A 13,002-nucleotide genomic window follows, 5' to 3' on the forward strand; every position below is an offset into this window, starting at 1 on the left:
TCTCCATCTGGAGAAGGCTCCACCGCCTGCTTTGGAACGTCCTCAATCTGGGACGGGGGGGCGAGGGAGGACCTGGGGGGTGGGGAGGGCGCCCCAACCCCAGCCCCTTCCCCTCCCTGCAAGGATGCGCTTTGGGCCTGGACTTGGAGGGGGGCGATGGCATGACAATGGCATGGCTTGACTGATGGCTGAGCTGCCCCCAAGCTGGGAGCTCTGGGAAGGCAGGCGGGCCCCTACGGGTGCGAGGGGACCCCCGGGGACTTAGGCAGCCTGCTCCGGGCGTCTCCCGCCCACTCATCGTCCCCGAGGCACTTGAGCCGGAGAAGCGACTAGCCCTGGCCTAACTCGACCGCGGCCGCCCGCGGGAGGCGACGCGACCCTCGGCGCCTCAGTTGCCCCCTGGGCGCCCCGGGGTCCCGGCCCGTGGGGTGGGGGAGCCCGGCCACTCTCCTTTCCCTCCACTGCCTCTGCTTGGGGTGGACAGGAACTTAGCAGGTGCCTCTGCAGGTACAACCCCCGAGAGGCACCTTGGGTGCTCAGGGGCCGCGCGGGTCAAGTCCAGCGCGCGCCTCGGGGGCCGAGCAGGCCCGGGCCTTTCCCGGCGCGGGACGGGCGGCCGCAGCCCTGCAGCCCTGGCCGCGCTCCAGGCCGGGCGCGGTGACATCACCGCCCTCCCCCGAGCGGCGGGAGGGGGGCCCCGAAATCCCCTAAAAAACAGCGTGAGTAATCGCCCGGCCGCCCTCCAGGCGGGGCCGGGACTCGGGAGCGAGCGGAGCGGCCGCGCCCTCCCCGGGAAGCCTCTCGGACCCGGGTCTCGGCGCGGCGCGGCGGCGGCGGCGGCGGCGGCGGCGCGCGGCCTCCTCGCCCCCCGGTAGGCGCGCACCCGGCTCCCGGGCCCCCGCGCGGGGCGGCGGTGACGTAGCGCGCAGGCGCGGCCGGATTCCGGGCAGTGACGCGGCGGCGGGCGCGCGCGGCGCATTTCCGCCTCTGGCGAATGGCTCGGCTGTAGCGCGCGCGCCGCGGGCCCAGCTGCGACCCCGGCCCCGCCCCCGGGACCCCGGCCATGGACGGTGAGGGCGCCCTCTGACCCCGCGGGGGCCCCGCGGTGGGAGTCTCCGTGCCCCCCTGGCCCCCATTCCTGCGCGGGCGGGTGCCACGCAGGGAGCGGCCCGGCCGGATGGTGACGCGGGGCGGGCCGGGCGTGAAGGGGCCTGACTCAGTTTCCCCTCTGGGTGGAAGGGGGGGGCTGGACTCAGTTTCCGTCTTGGGTGGGGGTGGGGGTGGGTGTGCGGGGCCCTGACACAGGTTCCCCCCAGGGTCCATGGGGGCAGCGCTGACTTAGTTTACCTGTTAGAGGAGAATGTAGCTGACTCAGGTTTCCTTTCAGGAAGAGGGGTGGGGGAGTGCATCCTCTTAATTTTGGTTATGAAAGTAGAGAAGGCCTTGACTTAGTTTCCCTTAGTCAAAGGAGGACACCGTACCTAGTTTTCCCTCAGGAAACAAATGTCTCTGGACCTCTTCACCCCACCCCATAGTCTCCCTACAGAGTCTAGAAAGCAGGCCCTGACTCAGTTTCACTCCAGGGGAACCTGGTGAGGATGGGAAGTGGCTTGCTGACCCTTGTCTCCCTCCCCTTTCAGACTTGTTCCCCCTCATCTTCCCCTCAGGTAAGTATACTGTCCTTTCTCAATGGTTCCAGGTGGGGGTTGGCAGGGGGGGAGAGGGTGAGGGGCAGTGGGGACAGTGGCCTGCATCTCCCCAGCAGAGCCAGTCCAGGCCTCTGGTCCCTATGTGGAGATCATTGAGCAGCCCAAGCAGCGGGGCATGCGCTTCCGCTACAAGTGCGAGGGCCGCTCAGCGGGCAGTATCCCAGGCGAGCGGAGCACGGACACCACAAAGACCCACCCCACCATCAAGGTCAGCAGCCAGCCACTGGTTCCCAGAAGTGGAGTGGGGAACACAGATTGGGCGCTAGGGAGAGGCTGCGGAAGTGGTCTCCCTTCAGGCCTCTGTGCCCTCTGTGTCTGGGAGGTGGGATTGGAATTCTTGGGCCTCTAGGTGCTCTCTGTACTTTGGACAGATCAATGGCTACACAGGGCCAGGGACAGTTCGCATCTCCCTGGTTACCAAGGATCCCCCTCACCGGCCTCACCCCCACGAGCTTGTGGGGAAGGACTGCCGAGATGGCTTCTATGAGGCTGAGCTCTGCCCGGACCGCTGCATCCACAGGTGAACTCCCCGCAGGACCTGGGAGTAGGAGGCGATGACGGGAAGATGGGAGGGTCTCGTGTAGCTGTGACAGTCTCACTCCTTTCTATACACAGGGCAGAATTCCTTATTCCTTTCTCTGTCCCCAGGTCTGCAAAGCAGACTTGCTTTGTCTTGAAAATATTTTTGTGGGTTCATTCCTCCAGCAGATGTGGGCTCCTTGGGGCAGGAATGGGGCCCTAATCATCTCTGTGGCTGAAAGAGCAGGTCCCTTGGTGTTACACTGCTTGTGCTGAGAAAGAAAAACCACAAACCAGCCATCTCCCCTGGAGCTCACATACCAGGAGACAGAGACAGGCTGTAAATAAATATACAAATAAATAAGCAAGATAGTGTTAGAGTGATCATTTCAATGATGAAAATAAAACGAAGTAATTGGCTGTGAAGAATAACCTGGGGCAGGGGTTATTTCTTTGGATTGGAAGTCAGGCAAGGCCTCTCTGGGCTAAGACTTTGATGATGAGAAAAAAACTGAAGCAGGGAGAGAACATTCCAAGCAGAAAGAACGAGTGCAAAGGCTTTGAAGTGGGAATGAGTTGAGTGTGTTTGTAGAGACAGAAAAGGGACCCCTGAGGCTGGAGGAGCTAGGCAGGGGCCAGGTACCACGGGGCTTGTCAAGCCTGAGGTCAGGAGTGTGGTTTTTACTGCAGCACGATGGGAAGCCGTTGGACCACAGAGAGATGGTCTGGTTGGGAGTGGGGGGCACACTGAATAAGGCAGGAGGGTCTAGACTCTGCTGGAGACAGTAGGACTGATACCGGGGCGGGGACTCAGCTTTCAGAACCTTGGGATCCAATGCGTGAAGAAACGAGACCTGGAGCAAGCTATCAGCCAGCGCATCCAGACCAACAATAACCCCTTCCAAGGTAAGGGGTAAGGGTGCGAAGGCCAAGGGCTTGTTTGGAGCACCCCTACCCTCCATTACCTTCCTGAGGCCACCTTCCCTGCCTTTCTCCCTCATTGGCCAAGACTCACAGGATGCACGGGATGTCGCTGCCCGTTCAGTGCACACTCCCATTTTACCACTGGGAGCACTGAGGGGCATGGCATCAGGGTGACAGGTAGAGCCAGTGATGGGTCTAGAACCTTCTCTTCCTACTCCTCTGAGTTCCTCCTCCTATTTCCCATGCCCCTGATCAGCCCTCCCCGCCGAGAGCTCCCTGTCCCCAGCCCTGTCCCCCGGCTCTCCTGACCACCTGCTTTTCTGCAGTCCCCATAGAAGAGCAGCGAGGGGACTACGACCTGAATGCTGTGCGGCTCTGCTTCCAGGTGACAGTGCGGGACCCGGCAGGCAGGCCACTCCGCCTGCCGCCCGTCCTCTCCCATCCCATCTTTGACAACCGTGAGTCACCAGGGAGCTGTGGGCAAGGGAGAGATGGGTCTGGGGAGGAGGAAGAAGGTTGGGGTGGGTACAGCCTGGGATGGAGCTCGGGCTTCTGTCTGTCAACGGGTGCATTTGTCATCTCTGTGCCCCACTGGGGGCTGGCTAGGAGACACGGCAGAGGAGACCTGGAGCTGCCCTCAGGGTGCAGCTTCCAGGCCTGGCAGGGAGTCAGATGCATTTTCAGTATCCTGTGATGAGGGGCTGGAGGGGACAGGCTCTGCTCCCACTGGTAAGGGGATATATGTGTGTGGACGGGGTTGGTATTCCATCTATGAAAACAGGCTAGGCATTTCGGGGTAAAAATCTTCCTGCCAACATGGGGCATGACTTCCGAGGATGAGTCTGGCCCTGGCACCCTGGCATCGGCAATGCCTTCTGCACCAAAAGGGGGAAAAGAAGTGTAATAAAATAAGGCATCAGTGGCCAAGAAAGATCAAATGGAATCAAGAGGCTATTCTGGTGACTGCTCTGATGCATGCTCAGATACTGCTAATTGCCATGGTTTGCTAAACCCCAATCACCATCACTCCTTTGGACTCTTAAGAATACCTAGGGCTTGAACTGAGACACTATAAAGGTTTCTTGCACTAGGTTTGTCTTCCTGGAACCTATAATTCCCAAAGAGTTCCCAAGTCAGATAAGTCCTGAAACTCAGGGACCAGCCTCTCCAAGTTATGAATTAATTACATCCCCCAGTTCTTTAGTGTCGACACCCCTTTCCAAAATGAAAGTCAGAACTGGCATTGCTCTAAGATCCCTATAGATTGGGAGAAGGCTCAAAGGAGAAGGAGCAGTTATAAGAGAGAATATGATCTGACAAATGAGTATGACTGCTGAAACATTATATTAATATTCTTTCTGGCTACCAGTGTTTGGAGCAACTAGAAGGAAAAATCTGAGATGGTAGAATGATAGCCCATGACAAACTCTGGGATCCGTCCAGTAACTGCTTATTGAAGTGTGTTTTGAAAATTATTGTTTTTCCTTTCTTTGCTGTATATATATGTTATATTTTACAGTTAAAAAAAAAAAAAGCCTAGGAGTGTGTGCCCCAATAGTACTAGTAATTCCAGGAAATGACCTCCCAAGAACAAGATAAAGTTAGCGATGATGAATGATGAATACTCCCAGGGAGCTCACAGATGAATTGAGCTGACACTGACCAACAGCGGTCTTTCATTAAGCAGGATGGATGAAAATAAAAGGGCTCTGGAGCCCCAAGGATGAGAAAGCAGGATGTATGGGGAGGACAGCCTTGTTGCCAGGGTGGGTATTAACTGGGCCTTGCAGCTTGCTCAGGTCAGGTGGAGAAAGAAGAGGCACCAGCAGATTGGTTCCTACTAGACTATAAACTCGGTGAGGCAGAGGTGTTGAGGTTTTGTGCATAGCTATATTCTTAGTGCCTGGAACAGTGCTGGGCAGTTGTAGATGCTAGTTGATAAATAGCTGCTAAATTGGTTAGGCCAAGGAGCCAGGGTCAAGGGACAGGCTGAATTTGGCTCAGAGGTGTGGGTTGCAAGCTCTGGGCAGCCCCTTGACTCTGGGCTGGGCAGCAATATTGTGTCTCCAAGGGGACCTCTGGTGGTTCAGGGCGTCTTGTCTTACTCCCAACCCTCAGGCGCCCCCAACACTGCCGAGCTCAAGATCTGCCGAGTGAACAGAAACTCCGGGAGCTGCCTCGGAGGGGATGAGATCTTCCTACTGTGTGATAAGGTGCAGAAAGGTACACACCACAGGACAGAGCTGGGCTCTTTGGAGCAGGAGGTGAGGGGCGAGGCTTAGCAGAGATGGCGAGATTCAGGGAACAGCTTTAATCCCCCCTTCCCCCAACACCTTGGGGGCCTCAGATGGGCACTAGGGAGATGTATCCCAGGAGGCAGACAGCACCAGTGGGGGTGGGGGTGGGCAGGGGTGTCAGTGGATTCTGGCAGGGCACACACACTCTGCTGCCTCATCTTCTGCAGAGGACATTGAGGTGTGTTTCACGGGACCCGGCTGGGAGGCCCGAGGCTCCTTTTCCCAAGCTGATGTGCACCGACAAGTGGCCATTGTGTTCCGGACGCCTCCCTATGCTGACCCCAGCCTGCAGGCCCCCGTGCGCGTCTCCATGCAGCTACGGCGGCCTTCCGACCGGGAGCTCAGCGAGCCCATGGAATTCCAGTACTTGCCAGACACAGGTACGCAGTTGGGGTGGGTAGCAGCCGGGCCAGCGGGCTCCACCCGAGGAGAGAGGCCAGGGCTGGATGTCTAAGGCTGGCTATGAGGACCGACAGCTGGGGCCAGGGCTTGGAATTTACACAGGAAGCATCATCTGTCTCTTGCCTCATTAAGTAATGCTAGCCCAGACGTACTGAACTACTACATGTCTGTTCCACGCCCTTCAGTGAATTCACTGATTTTGTTCTCTCACCAACCTCTTGTGGTAGGTAACATCATCTCCATTTTACAAATAAGAAAGTCGAGGCACATGGAGATTTTGGCTACTTTCCAGCAAAGCCAGCATTTGAACCCAGGCCATCTGGCTCCAGGATCCAGTTTCCATGCCGTGTCCCCTGTCACTAGCACAAGCCGTGGTTGGGCCAAGGCTTTCAGGCATCTGCCCACAGGGGGAATAGCAGAATAATCCTTTACCCAAAGCCCATGATCTAGTTTATGGGGGTGTGTGTACTGGGAGCAGCAACCCCTCCAAAACCGCCACTGATTGTTTCTACAAATAATTATTGAGTGCCCGCTTGGTGCCGAGGGCCTGTGCTTGGTGTTGCAAATACCATATTCATCTAGAATAAGACATGGTCCTGCCCTTCAGAAGCACAGTCATGTGAAGAAGGAAATCCTCAAGTCACACAATAACTGCACAACAAGGGGAGGTTTGTGCAAAGTGCTTGTGGGAGCACAGAGGCAGGGAGCCGAGGAGAGCTACAGGTAGGAGGCGCCCTTTAAATTGGAGAAAGACCTGAGGCACGTGGACCCATCTGGGAGGACGGTTCATGAAAAGTGCACGGCGTGTTCAGAGGCAGCTCTGAGACGGGCTTTGACGTTGGGCTGTAAGCAGGCCCAGACACAGGAGGGCCTTGGATGTTAGGCTCAAGGCGTTCACCCACGGTTTCATTCTGAAGGCAGTGGAGAGCCATCAGAGGTTTACCAGCAAGGAAGTGACATGTGCAGATCTGTGAGCTCACTCTGGTGGCCACGTGTCAGAGGATCAGAGATGGGAGACTCGAGGCAGGGAGGCCAAGATGTTGCAGAAGTCCAGGGAGACGAGGTGCAGTGTGAAGCCTGCAGGAGCGCAAAAGCAAGAAATACCACAAGTACCACTGTCCTCCTTGGCTGCCCGGCCTCAGCCCCACCAGCCCTTGGCCTGTGTGCTGGCTGTTGCCTCTGCCCAGAAGGCTTAGCTCCCAGGTCTTCTGGTGACGGCTTCATGCCAGTCCTTCCCTGACCACCTCTAAATGAGCCACTCCAGCTCACTGTTGGGTCTGTTACAGCACCCTACCTATCTGCCTCCATGCTCCTGTCACTTCTGGAGATTTTATTTTGTGTTTGTGGCTGTGTCCCGTCTCTATCATTTTGAAAGCAGAGGCCTTGTCTGCTTACTCCCCGGGGCTAGAATGGAGTCTGACGCATAGTAGGTACTCGGTAAAGATGTGTTGAATTAGTGAATGGGGAGATGTTGAGGATGATTGCAAGGTTTCTAGCTTTGGTGAGAGGGCAGATGGGTAGTAAGGAAACACAGGAGAAAGAATCGGGGGGAGATGGTGAGGTTGGCTTTGGACTGATGGGATTGAAGGGCTTTGGAGTTATCCAAGTGCTGTGGTGGTCAGAAAGACAGTTCTGAAAGCCCCAAACCAAACTATCAGACTGTCAAAGAGAAGAGTAAAAGTATGTTGAAGTCTGAAGCCTGTTGTACCTCATTTGCCTCAGAGAGTGGAGTAGTTATACCCACGTCTGGATCTAGGCTAGGGATGAGCTAGAATGTGAGCCCGGCAGGTAAGAGAATGAGCTGGAGGCTAGGACACCCTGCAAGGGCTCCTGTTCCCCAGAGCATGGCTCCATTAACCTGGAATCACACATGTGGCCTTCGGAGGAGCAGAGGCAGGCAACAGAGGCCTTCTCAGAAAGCTGCAAGCTTCCCAGAATTGCTGAATGTCATAGCAGCCTTCTCAGTGCCTGGTGAGGTTGGAAGACAGCATCTCAGGAAGGCCTAGCCCATCACTTTCCTCCAGAGGGCCCTTTGAGGGCTCTGGGGGCCCTGCTGAGAAGAGTGGGACCCACTTCTCCCCATTCCTTTCCCAGATGATCGTCACCGGATCGAGGAGAAACGCAAGAGGACATATGAGACCTTCAAGAGCATCATGAAAAAGAGTCCTTTCAATGGTAAGGCCAGTGTGAGGGCCAGCTAGAGCAAAGGGGCTTGGACATGACGGAAAGGTAGAGGGGAGACCCTTGGAGCTTGGGGAGGGCGGACCTCTGCAGGCTGAAAGCTGACCCAGCCCTTGCCCTGCAGGCCCCGCTGACCCCCGGCCTCCACCCCGGCGCATTGCTGTGCCTTCCCGCAGCTCAACTTCTGTCCCCAAGCCAGGTAAGGTTTTTCTCTGTCCACTGGAACTGCCAGTTCAGATCTGTTCAGCCTTGGTTTAGACCCCTTCTGGGAGGGAGACAAACAGAACAATCAGCCCCACCAATAGGTGTTGTCTGAAGCAACTTTCTCTTGCACCCATGTTTCTCAGGGTGAGTCCTGGATTACCTTTGTCAGAGGTATCTGACATGTGGTGAAGATGCAGGTTCCTGGGCTTTACTGCAGACCTACTCAGTGAGTCTTTAGAAGTGTGGCCCAGGAACCAGCAACTTCTCAGGGATACTGATGCATATTGAGGTCTGAGAACCACTTGTTCCAGGAAGTAAAAAAAAAAAAAAATTCATTTTCTGCCTTAAATCTCAGTTAATTAGGGAACCAAAATAAATCACCTCTAAAGTAGCAAAATATATGTGCTTGCGGGTTGCTCAGAAAAGAATGACAATATGCCCTGCTCCAGGCCACTACTCTCTGGGTGTCCCTTGGGTTCATCCCATCTCAGGGCTTGATTTAGCAGCTGTGAAGTGAGGAGGTTATGGTGAGAGAGCTTATGGCCAGGCTGGAGTAGTCAGGGAGGGCTCCAAGGAGGAGGTGGGGCTAGAACTGGACCCTACAGGCTTAGTTGGATTGGGTGAGAGGAAGGAGCTGGTGTGTTGGCAGTGACTCCCTAGGGAGAAGTTGATCCTAAGCACTATTGAAAGGGGTGGGGGGGCTAAGGGAATGAGTGGGTCTCTAGGGCTTTCTCTGACCCCTGCCTTTCTGTCTCTCTCCTCCAGCCCCCCAGCCCTATCCCTTTACGCCACCCCTCAGCACCATCAACATTGAGGAGTTTTCCCCCATGGTCTTCCCTTCCGGGCAGATCCCAAGCCAGGCCCCTGCCCAGGTCCTGCCCCCGGCCCTGGCCCCTGCCCCAGCCATCGCATCAGCTCTACCCCAGGCCCCAGTGCTGCTCCCACCTGCCCCCAAGACCACCCAGGCTGGGGAAGGGACACTGACAGAGGCCCTGCTACAGCTGCAGTTTGATACCGATGAAGACCTGGGGGCCCTCCTCGGCAACAGCACAGACCCAGCCGTGTTCACGGACCTGGCATCCGTTGACAACTCTGAGTTTCAGCAGTTGCTGAACCAGGGTGCATCCATGGCCCCCCACACAGCCGAGCCCATGCTGATGGAATACCCTGAGGCTATAACTCGCCTGGTGACAGGGTCTCAGAGGCCCCCTGACCCAGCTCCCACCACCATGGGAGCCTCGGCACTCCCCAACGGCCTCCTTTCAGGGGACGAAGACTTCTCCTCCATTGCGGATATGGACTTCTCAGCTCTTCTCAGTCAAATCAGCTCCTAAGGGGTGGGGGGTAGTGACACCTGCCTTGCCCAGAGCACTGGGGCTGCAGGGGATTGAACCCTTCCACAGCACTTATGGATTCCAGGGGTACCCCACCTTCTTTAGGTGATGTAGCCCTCGAAAGAGGAGCACAATTTATTCATTTATTTGCAGTATCTGTATCTCTTTCTTTTTGGAGGTGCTTAAGCAGAAGCATTAACTTCTCTGGAGAGGGGGGAGTTGGGAAACTCAGACTCTTTCTTCCCTTACCCTGATGCTCAGCCCCCTTTTCTCTGTAAGGAACTCTGGGGGCCCCCACCCCTACCCTCCAGCTTCTAGTACTCTCCTAGAAAGAAAGATAGGCTGGAGCTATGGCCTTAGAGGCCACTAAGCCTTATTATCAAGTGTCTTCCTCAGTTACACATTGAGCCAAAATATTCCTCCTGTTACCGGCCCCTCTGTGGTGCTGGCATTGTCCTTGTGCCTAACATCAGCATTTGCGAGGTTGCTCTTCCCTGCCCTGTGAAGGTCCCTCCCCGCTCTTTTGTTGTTCAGCTGTGGCTGAAGGGAGCTGGTGGGACAGGTACTCTCCATGATCCAAAGGAGGTTTGGTCTGAGATTTCCCTGTTCCTCCTAGTCTCAAGTGCCTTAGTAGTAGGGCAGGTGGTTTGGAGAATGGGGGAGGGCAGGCTGGTAGCTCTCCAGTCAAGAGGCATGGTTTTTACTGAAGAATCAAAGCAGATGGACTCTTGCTCTTTCTACTCTAAACTAATAAATATTGCCAAGCTGGACAGAGATCTGCCTTCTTTCAGACATCACTGAGCAGTCTTTACTGATCACATCACATCGGCGATAGAGTTGGATGAATGTATCTGGGAGCTTGTAGTCTGAGGGTGCCCTTGGAAAGCCCAAAGCCCTCCTCACTGTCCAGTGGAGTAAAACAGGTAGCCGCGGTTCGGGTCCCAGTGTCGCGGGAGCCCGCCAGAGCCCATTGGCCGTGGGGACAGAACAGTTTCAGGAAAATTCTCACAGAGGCCACATTAGCTCCGAGCGTTAGAACAATAAGGTGGATCTCGCAAGGGGACAGACTAGTCCCTGTTTGGAGTTAGGGTTTGGGAGAGGCTGTTGCGAAGTGACGCTGGGGCCCGGCTATCAAGAACCCTGGGCTAAGAGATTTGGACTTCCATCTTTTGGGTGGCCAGGGGAGACTCGCCAGGTGAAGGTCTGTGCCAGCCTCACCTAGGCTTTGACACGCTATTCTGGAAGGAGAGAAGAAATCTCAAGCCGCAGCCCCGAGAATCATAAACAAAGCTCAGGCCACAGCCCATCGGACAGGAGCTGGGGCTGCTTCCGGTTTGGCCCAGCGCACGCGCAGTAAAGCAGAGTCGGCGAAAGGCCCTGGCTAGTTATGCCCGGCCACCTCGGGTGCGCGTGCGCAGGGATAGCCCTCGCCGGCAGGAAGCACCGCCCAGCACTTCAGGAAACCCGTCCTGAAGCCGATGGCGCCTGCGTAGCTTCGCACGGTTGAGGGTGGGTGACGGCAGAGGCAAGCGGGCTGTCGTTAGTGGGACGCGCCGCAAAGGCTGGCGAGACCCTGAGGACAACAGTCAATGACCCAAGGGCAGCGAGTCGGAAGGACCGTGCCAAGAAAATGCCAGCACGCAGCGGGATGTGGGGAAAGGGAAAGCGTCTCGGCAGGGGGCGGGGCCCTCAGGGCAGGGGCGGGGCCCTCAGGGCAGGGGCGGGGCCCGGGGCAAGGGCCGGCCGCTCCAGGCAGGGCCAAGTGGGCGCGCTGGGCAGATTCCCAGCTGGAGACGCACGGTCGGGATCCAAGAGAACCCTCCCGGGAGCTCCTTGGGGGGAGGCGGGGCTGAGCGGGGCCCTAGGAGCGCCCAGCCCGCGCTCCAGACAGGGATCGAGTGGGCCAGGGCCGCGCCTCGCTCTTCTTGGCTTTTCCCGTGACCTGCAGTGATCTCCCCGCGCCGTGGCCCCCGGAAGCCTTCTCACGGTCTTTCCCACACTCGCTGAGTGAGCTCGGTGTGCTTGCGGCTCACCAGTTGCAAATTCTTGTCTGCAGCTAGAACGCTGTGCCCTGCCCGCCCACGCTAGACAGCTCCACTCGGACGTCCCTCAAGCCTCTCACATTCACCCTGTTCCAAGTGATCTCTGCCGGCCCCACCTCCACCCCCCTCCTACTCCCTCCCAGGCTCCAACCAGAAACCTGGCAGCCGCTTCTCCCCTAGCTCGTGTCCAGTCCCTCACCAGGTCCTGGAAAATCTGTCCACTTTCCCCCACTTATCCACCACTCTCATCTAATGTTCACTACTACCACCTCTCACCCAGGCTGCTGCTGCAGCTTCCTTCCCAGCCTCCCAGCTTTCCCTGCCACCAAAGGGCTCTGACACGCAAACCTCACCCCGTCACTCTCCCTTTGACCATCTGTCATCACGTGATAAGGTCCCAGTCTGCTATGAACACACCAAGTCCCCAGGGACCTGGGACACAGGGTTAAGAAGTGCTAATCCAGGAGACCTAATGCACCCTTCAAGGCCCGTTCTGTTCCAGCTCCAGCCTCTTTGACCCTGGGTGCCTATGTGCACCCTGATCCAGTCCAAAATATGCTCCACCCCACTCCCACCTGGTCATACCTGGGATTCTTCAGTCTTCACTGACTAGCGAACTCCTACTCAACCTTCAAAACTCAGCCCTCATGTTACCACCTCCATGAAGCCTTCCTGATCCTTTCATGCTGTTTCCCAGTATAGTTTTTCATACTAGAATGAACCCAGGGCTTGGGTCTCAGCAGGGAGAGCCTCAGTCAGCCTGGCAAAGGGGCTGGACTCAATATGTAATGGCAGGGAAATCAGTGTCTTTTCTGGGCCTCAGGTCCAGCAATGAGATATTTTGGATGAAGTCCAAGCTGGGAAAGGCACAGCTTGGTGAGGAGAGAAGGGGGATCAAGGTCCAATTTCCCCAAAGACAGAAACATCCACCAGACAAGCTGCCAATTGAGCCCATGGTATCTTCAGGATCTGGCAGCTGGTCGAGGAAGTACCATGCTTGGGGTCTCGGTGATGGCAGACAGAGATGGGGACAAGGCTCTCCTGGACCCCTAAGCTCTGCCCCTCCCCTGCCCCTGATCCTAGCTTCTTGAGTTTGAGCCCAGGTAGAGGGTTGGCTGAACCTGGCTTTGAGGAAGGAGGTGAGGAGTATGCATCCCAGCAGAATCAAATAAATGTGGGAGAAAAGGCAAGGGGTGGTCTAGCCTCAGAGGTCTCCTCAGTGAGTGCCACCCAGCCCTAAGCCAGTGTCCCCAGAGCCTGCCTATCACACAGGTGAGCCCGGAGCGAGGCTGGGGCCCCTGGGGCAAAACCCCTTCCCCACTGTCATAAACAGTACAGACACACAGACAAATAGCAGGGGCTTGTGGCTTCTTTACTCCCTGAAGCCCCT

The 13,002-nt window shown here is 56.6% G+C and overlaps 1 protein-coding gene across 2 annotated transcripts; it reads left to right on the plus strand.

Moving 5' to 3' along the window:
* Nucleotides 1-973: 973 nt before the first annotated feature.
* On the plus strand, nucleotides 974-10,340 carry RELA (RELA proto-oncogene, NF-kB subunit). 2 transcript variants are annotated; one of them, XM_077115704.1, is made up of 11 exons: nucleotides 974-1,070; nucleotides 1,641-1,667; nucleotides 1,763-1,917; nucleotides 2,081-2,229; nucleotides 3,043-3,134; nucleotides 3,479-3,610; nucleotides 5,271-5,375; nucleotides 5,617-5,829; nucleotides 7,946-8,026; nucleotides 8,157-8,231; nucleotides 9,002-10,340. In XM_077115704.1, exons 1-11 carry the CDS (start codon nucleotides 1,064-1,066, stop codon nucleotides 9,568-9,570), a joined length of 1,605 nt encoding a protein of 534 aa, XP_076971819.1. In that variant the 5' UTR covers nucleotides 974-1,063; the 3' UTR covers nucleotides 9,571-10,340. The 2 variants fall into 2 exon arrangements, with proteins under 2 accessions (XP_076971819.1, XP_076971820.1); XM_077115705.1 differs by having other exon boundaries at nucleotides 1,766-1,917.
* Nucleotides 10,341-13,002: the final 2,662 nt, after the last annotated feature.

This window comes from Tamandua tetradactyla, chromosome 9 (genome assembly GCF_023851605.1).
Source record: "Tamandua tetradactyla isolate mTamTet1 chromosome 9, mTamTet1.pri, whole genome shotgun sequence".
In the NCBI taxonomy this organism is placed as follows: domain Eukaryota; kingdom Metazoa; phylum Chordata; class Mammalia; order Pilosa; family Myrmecophagidae; genus Tamandua; species Tamandua tetradactyla.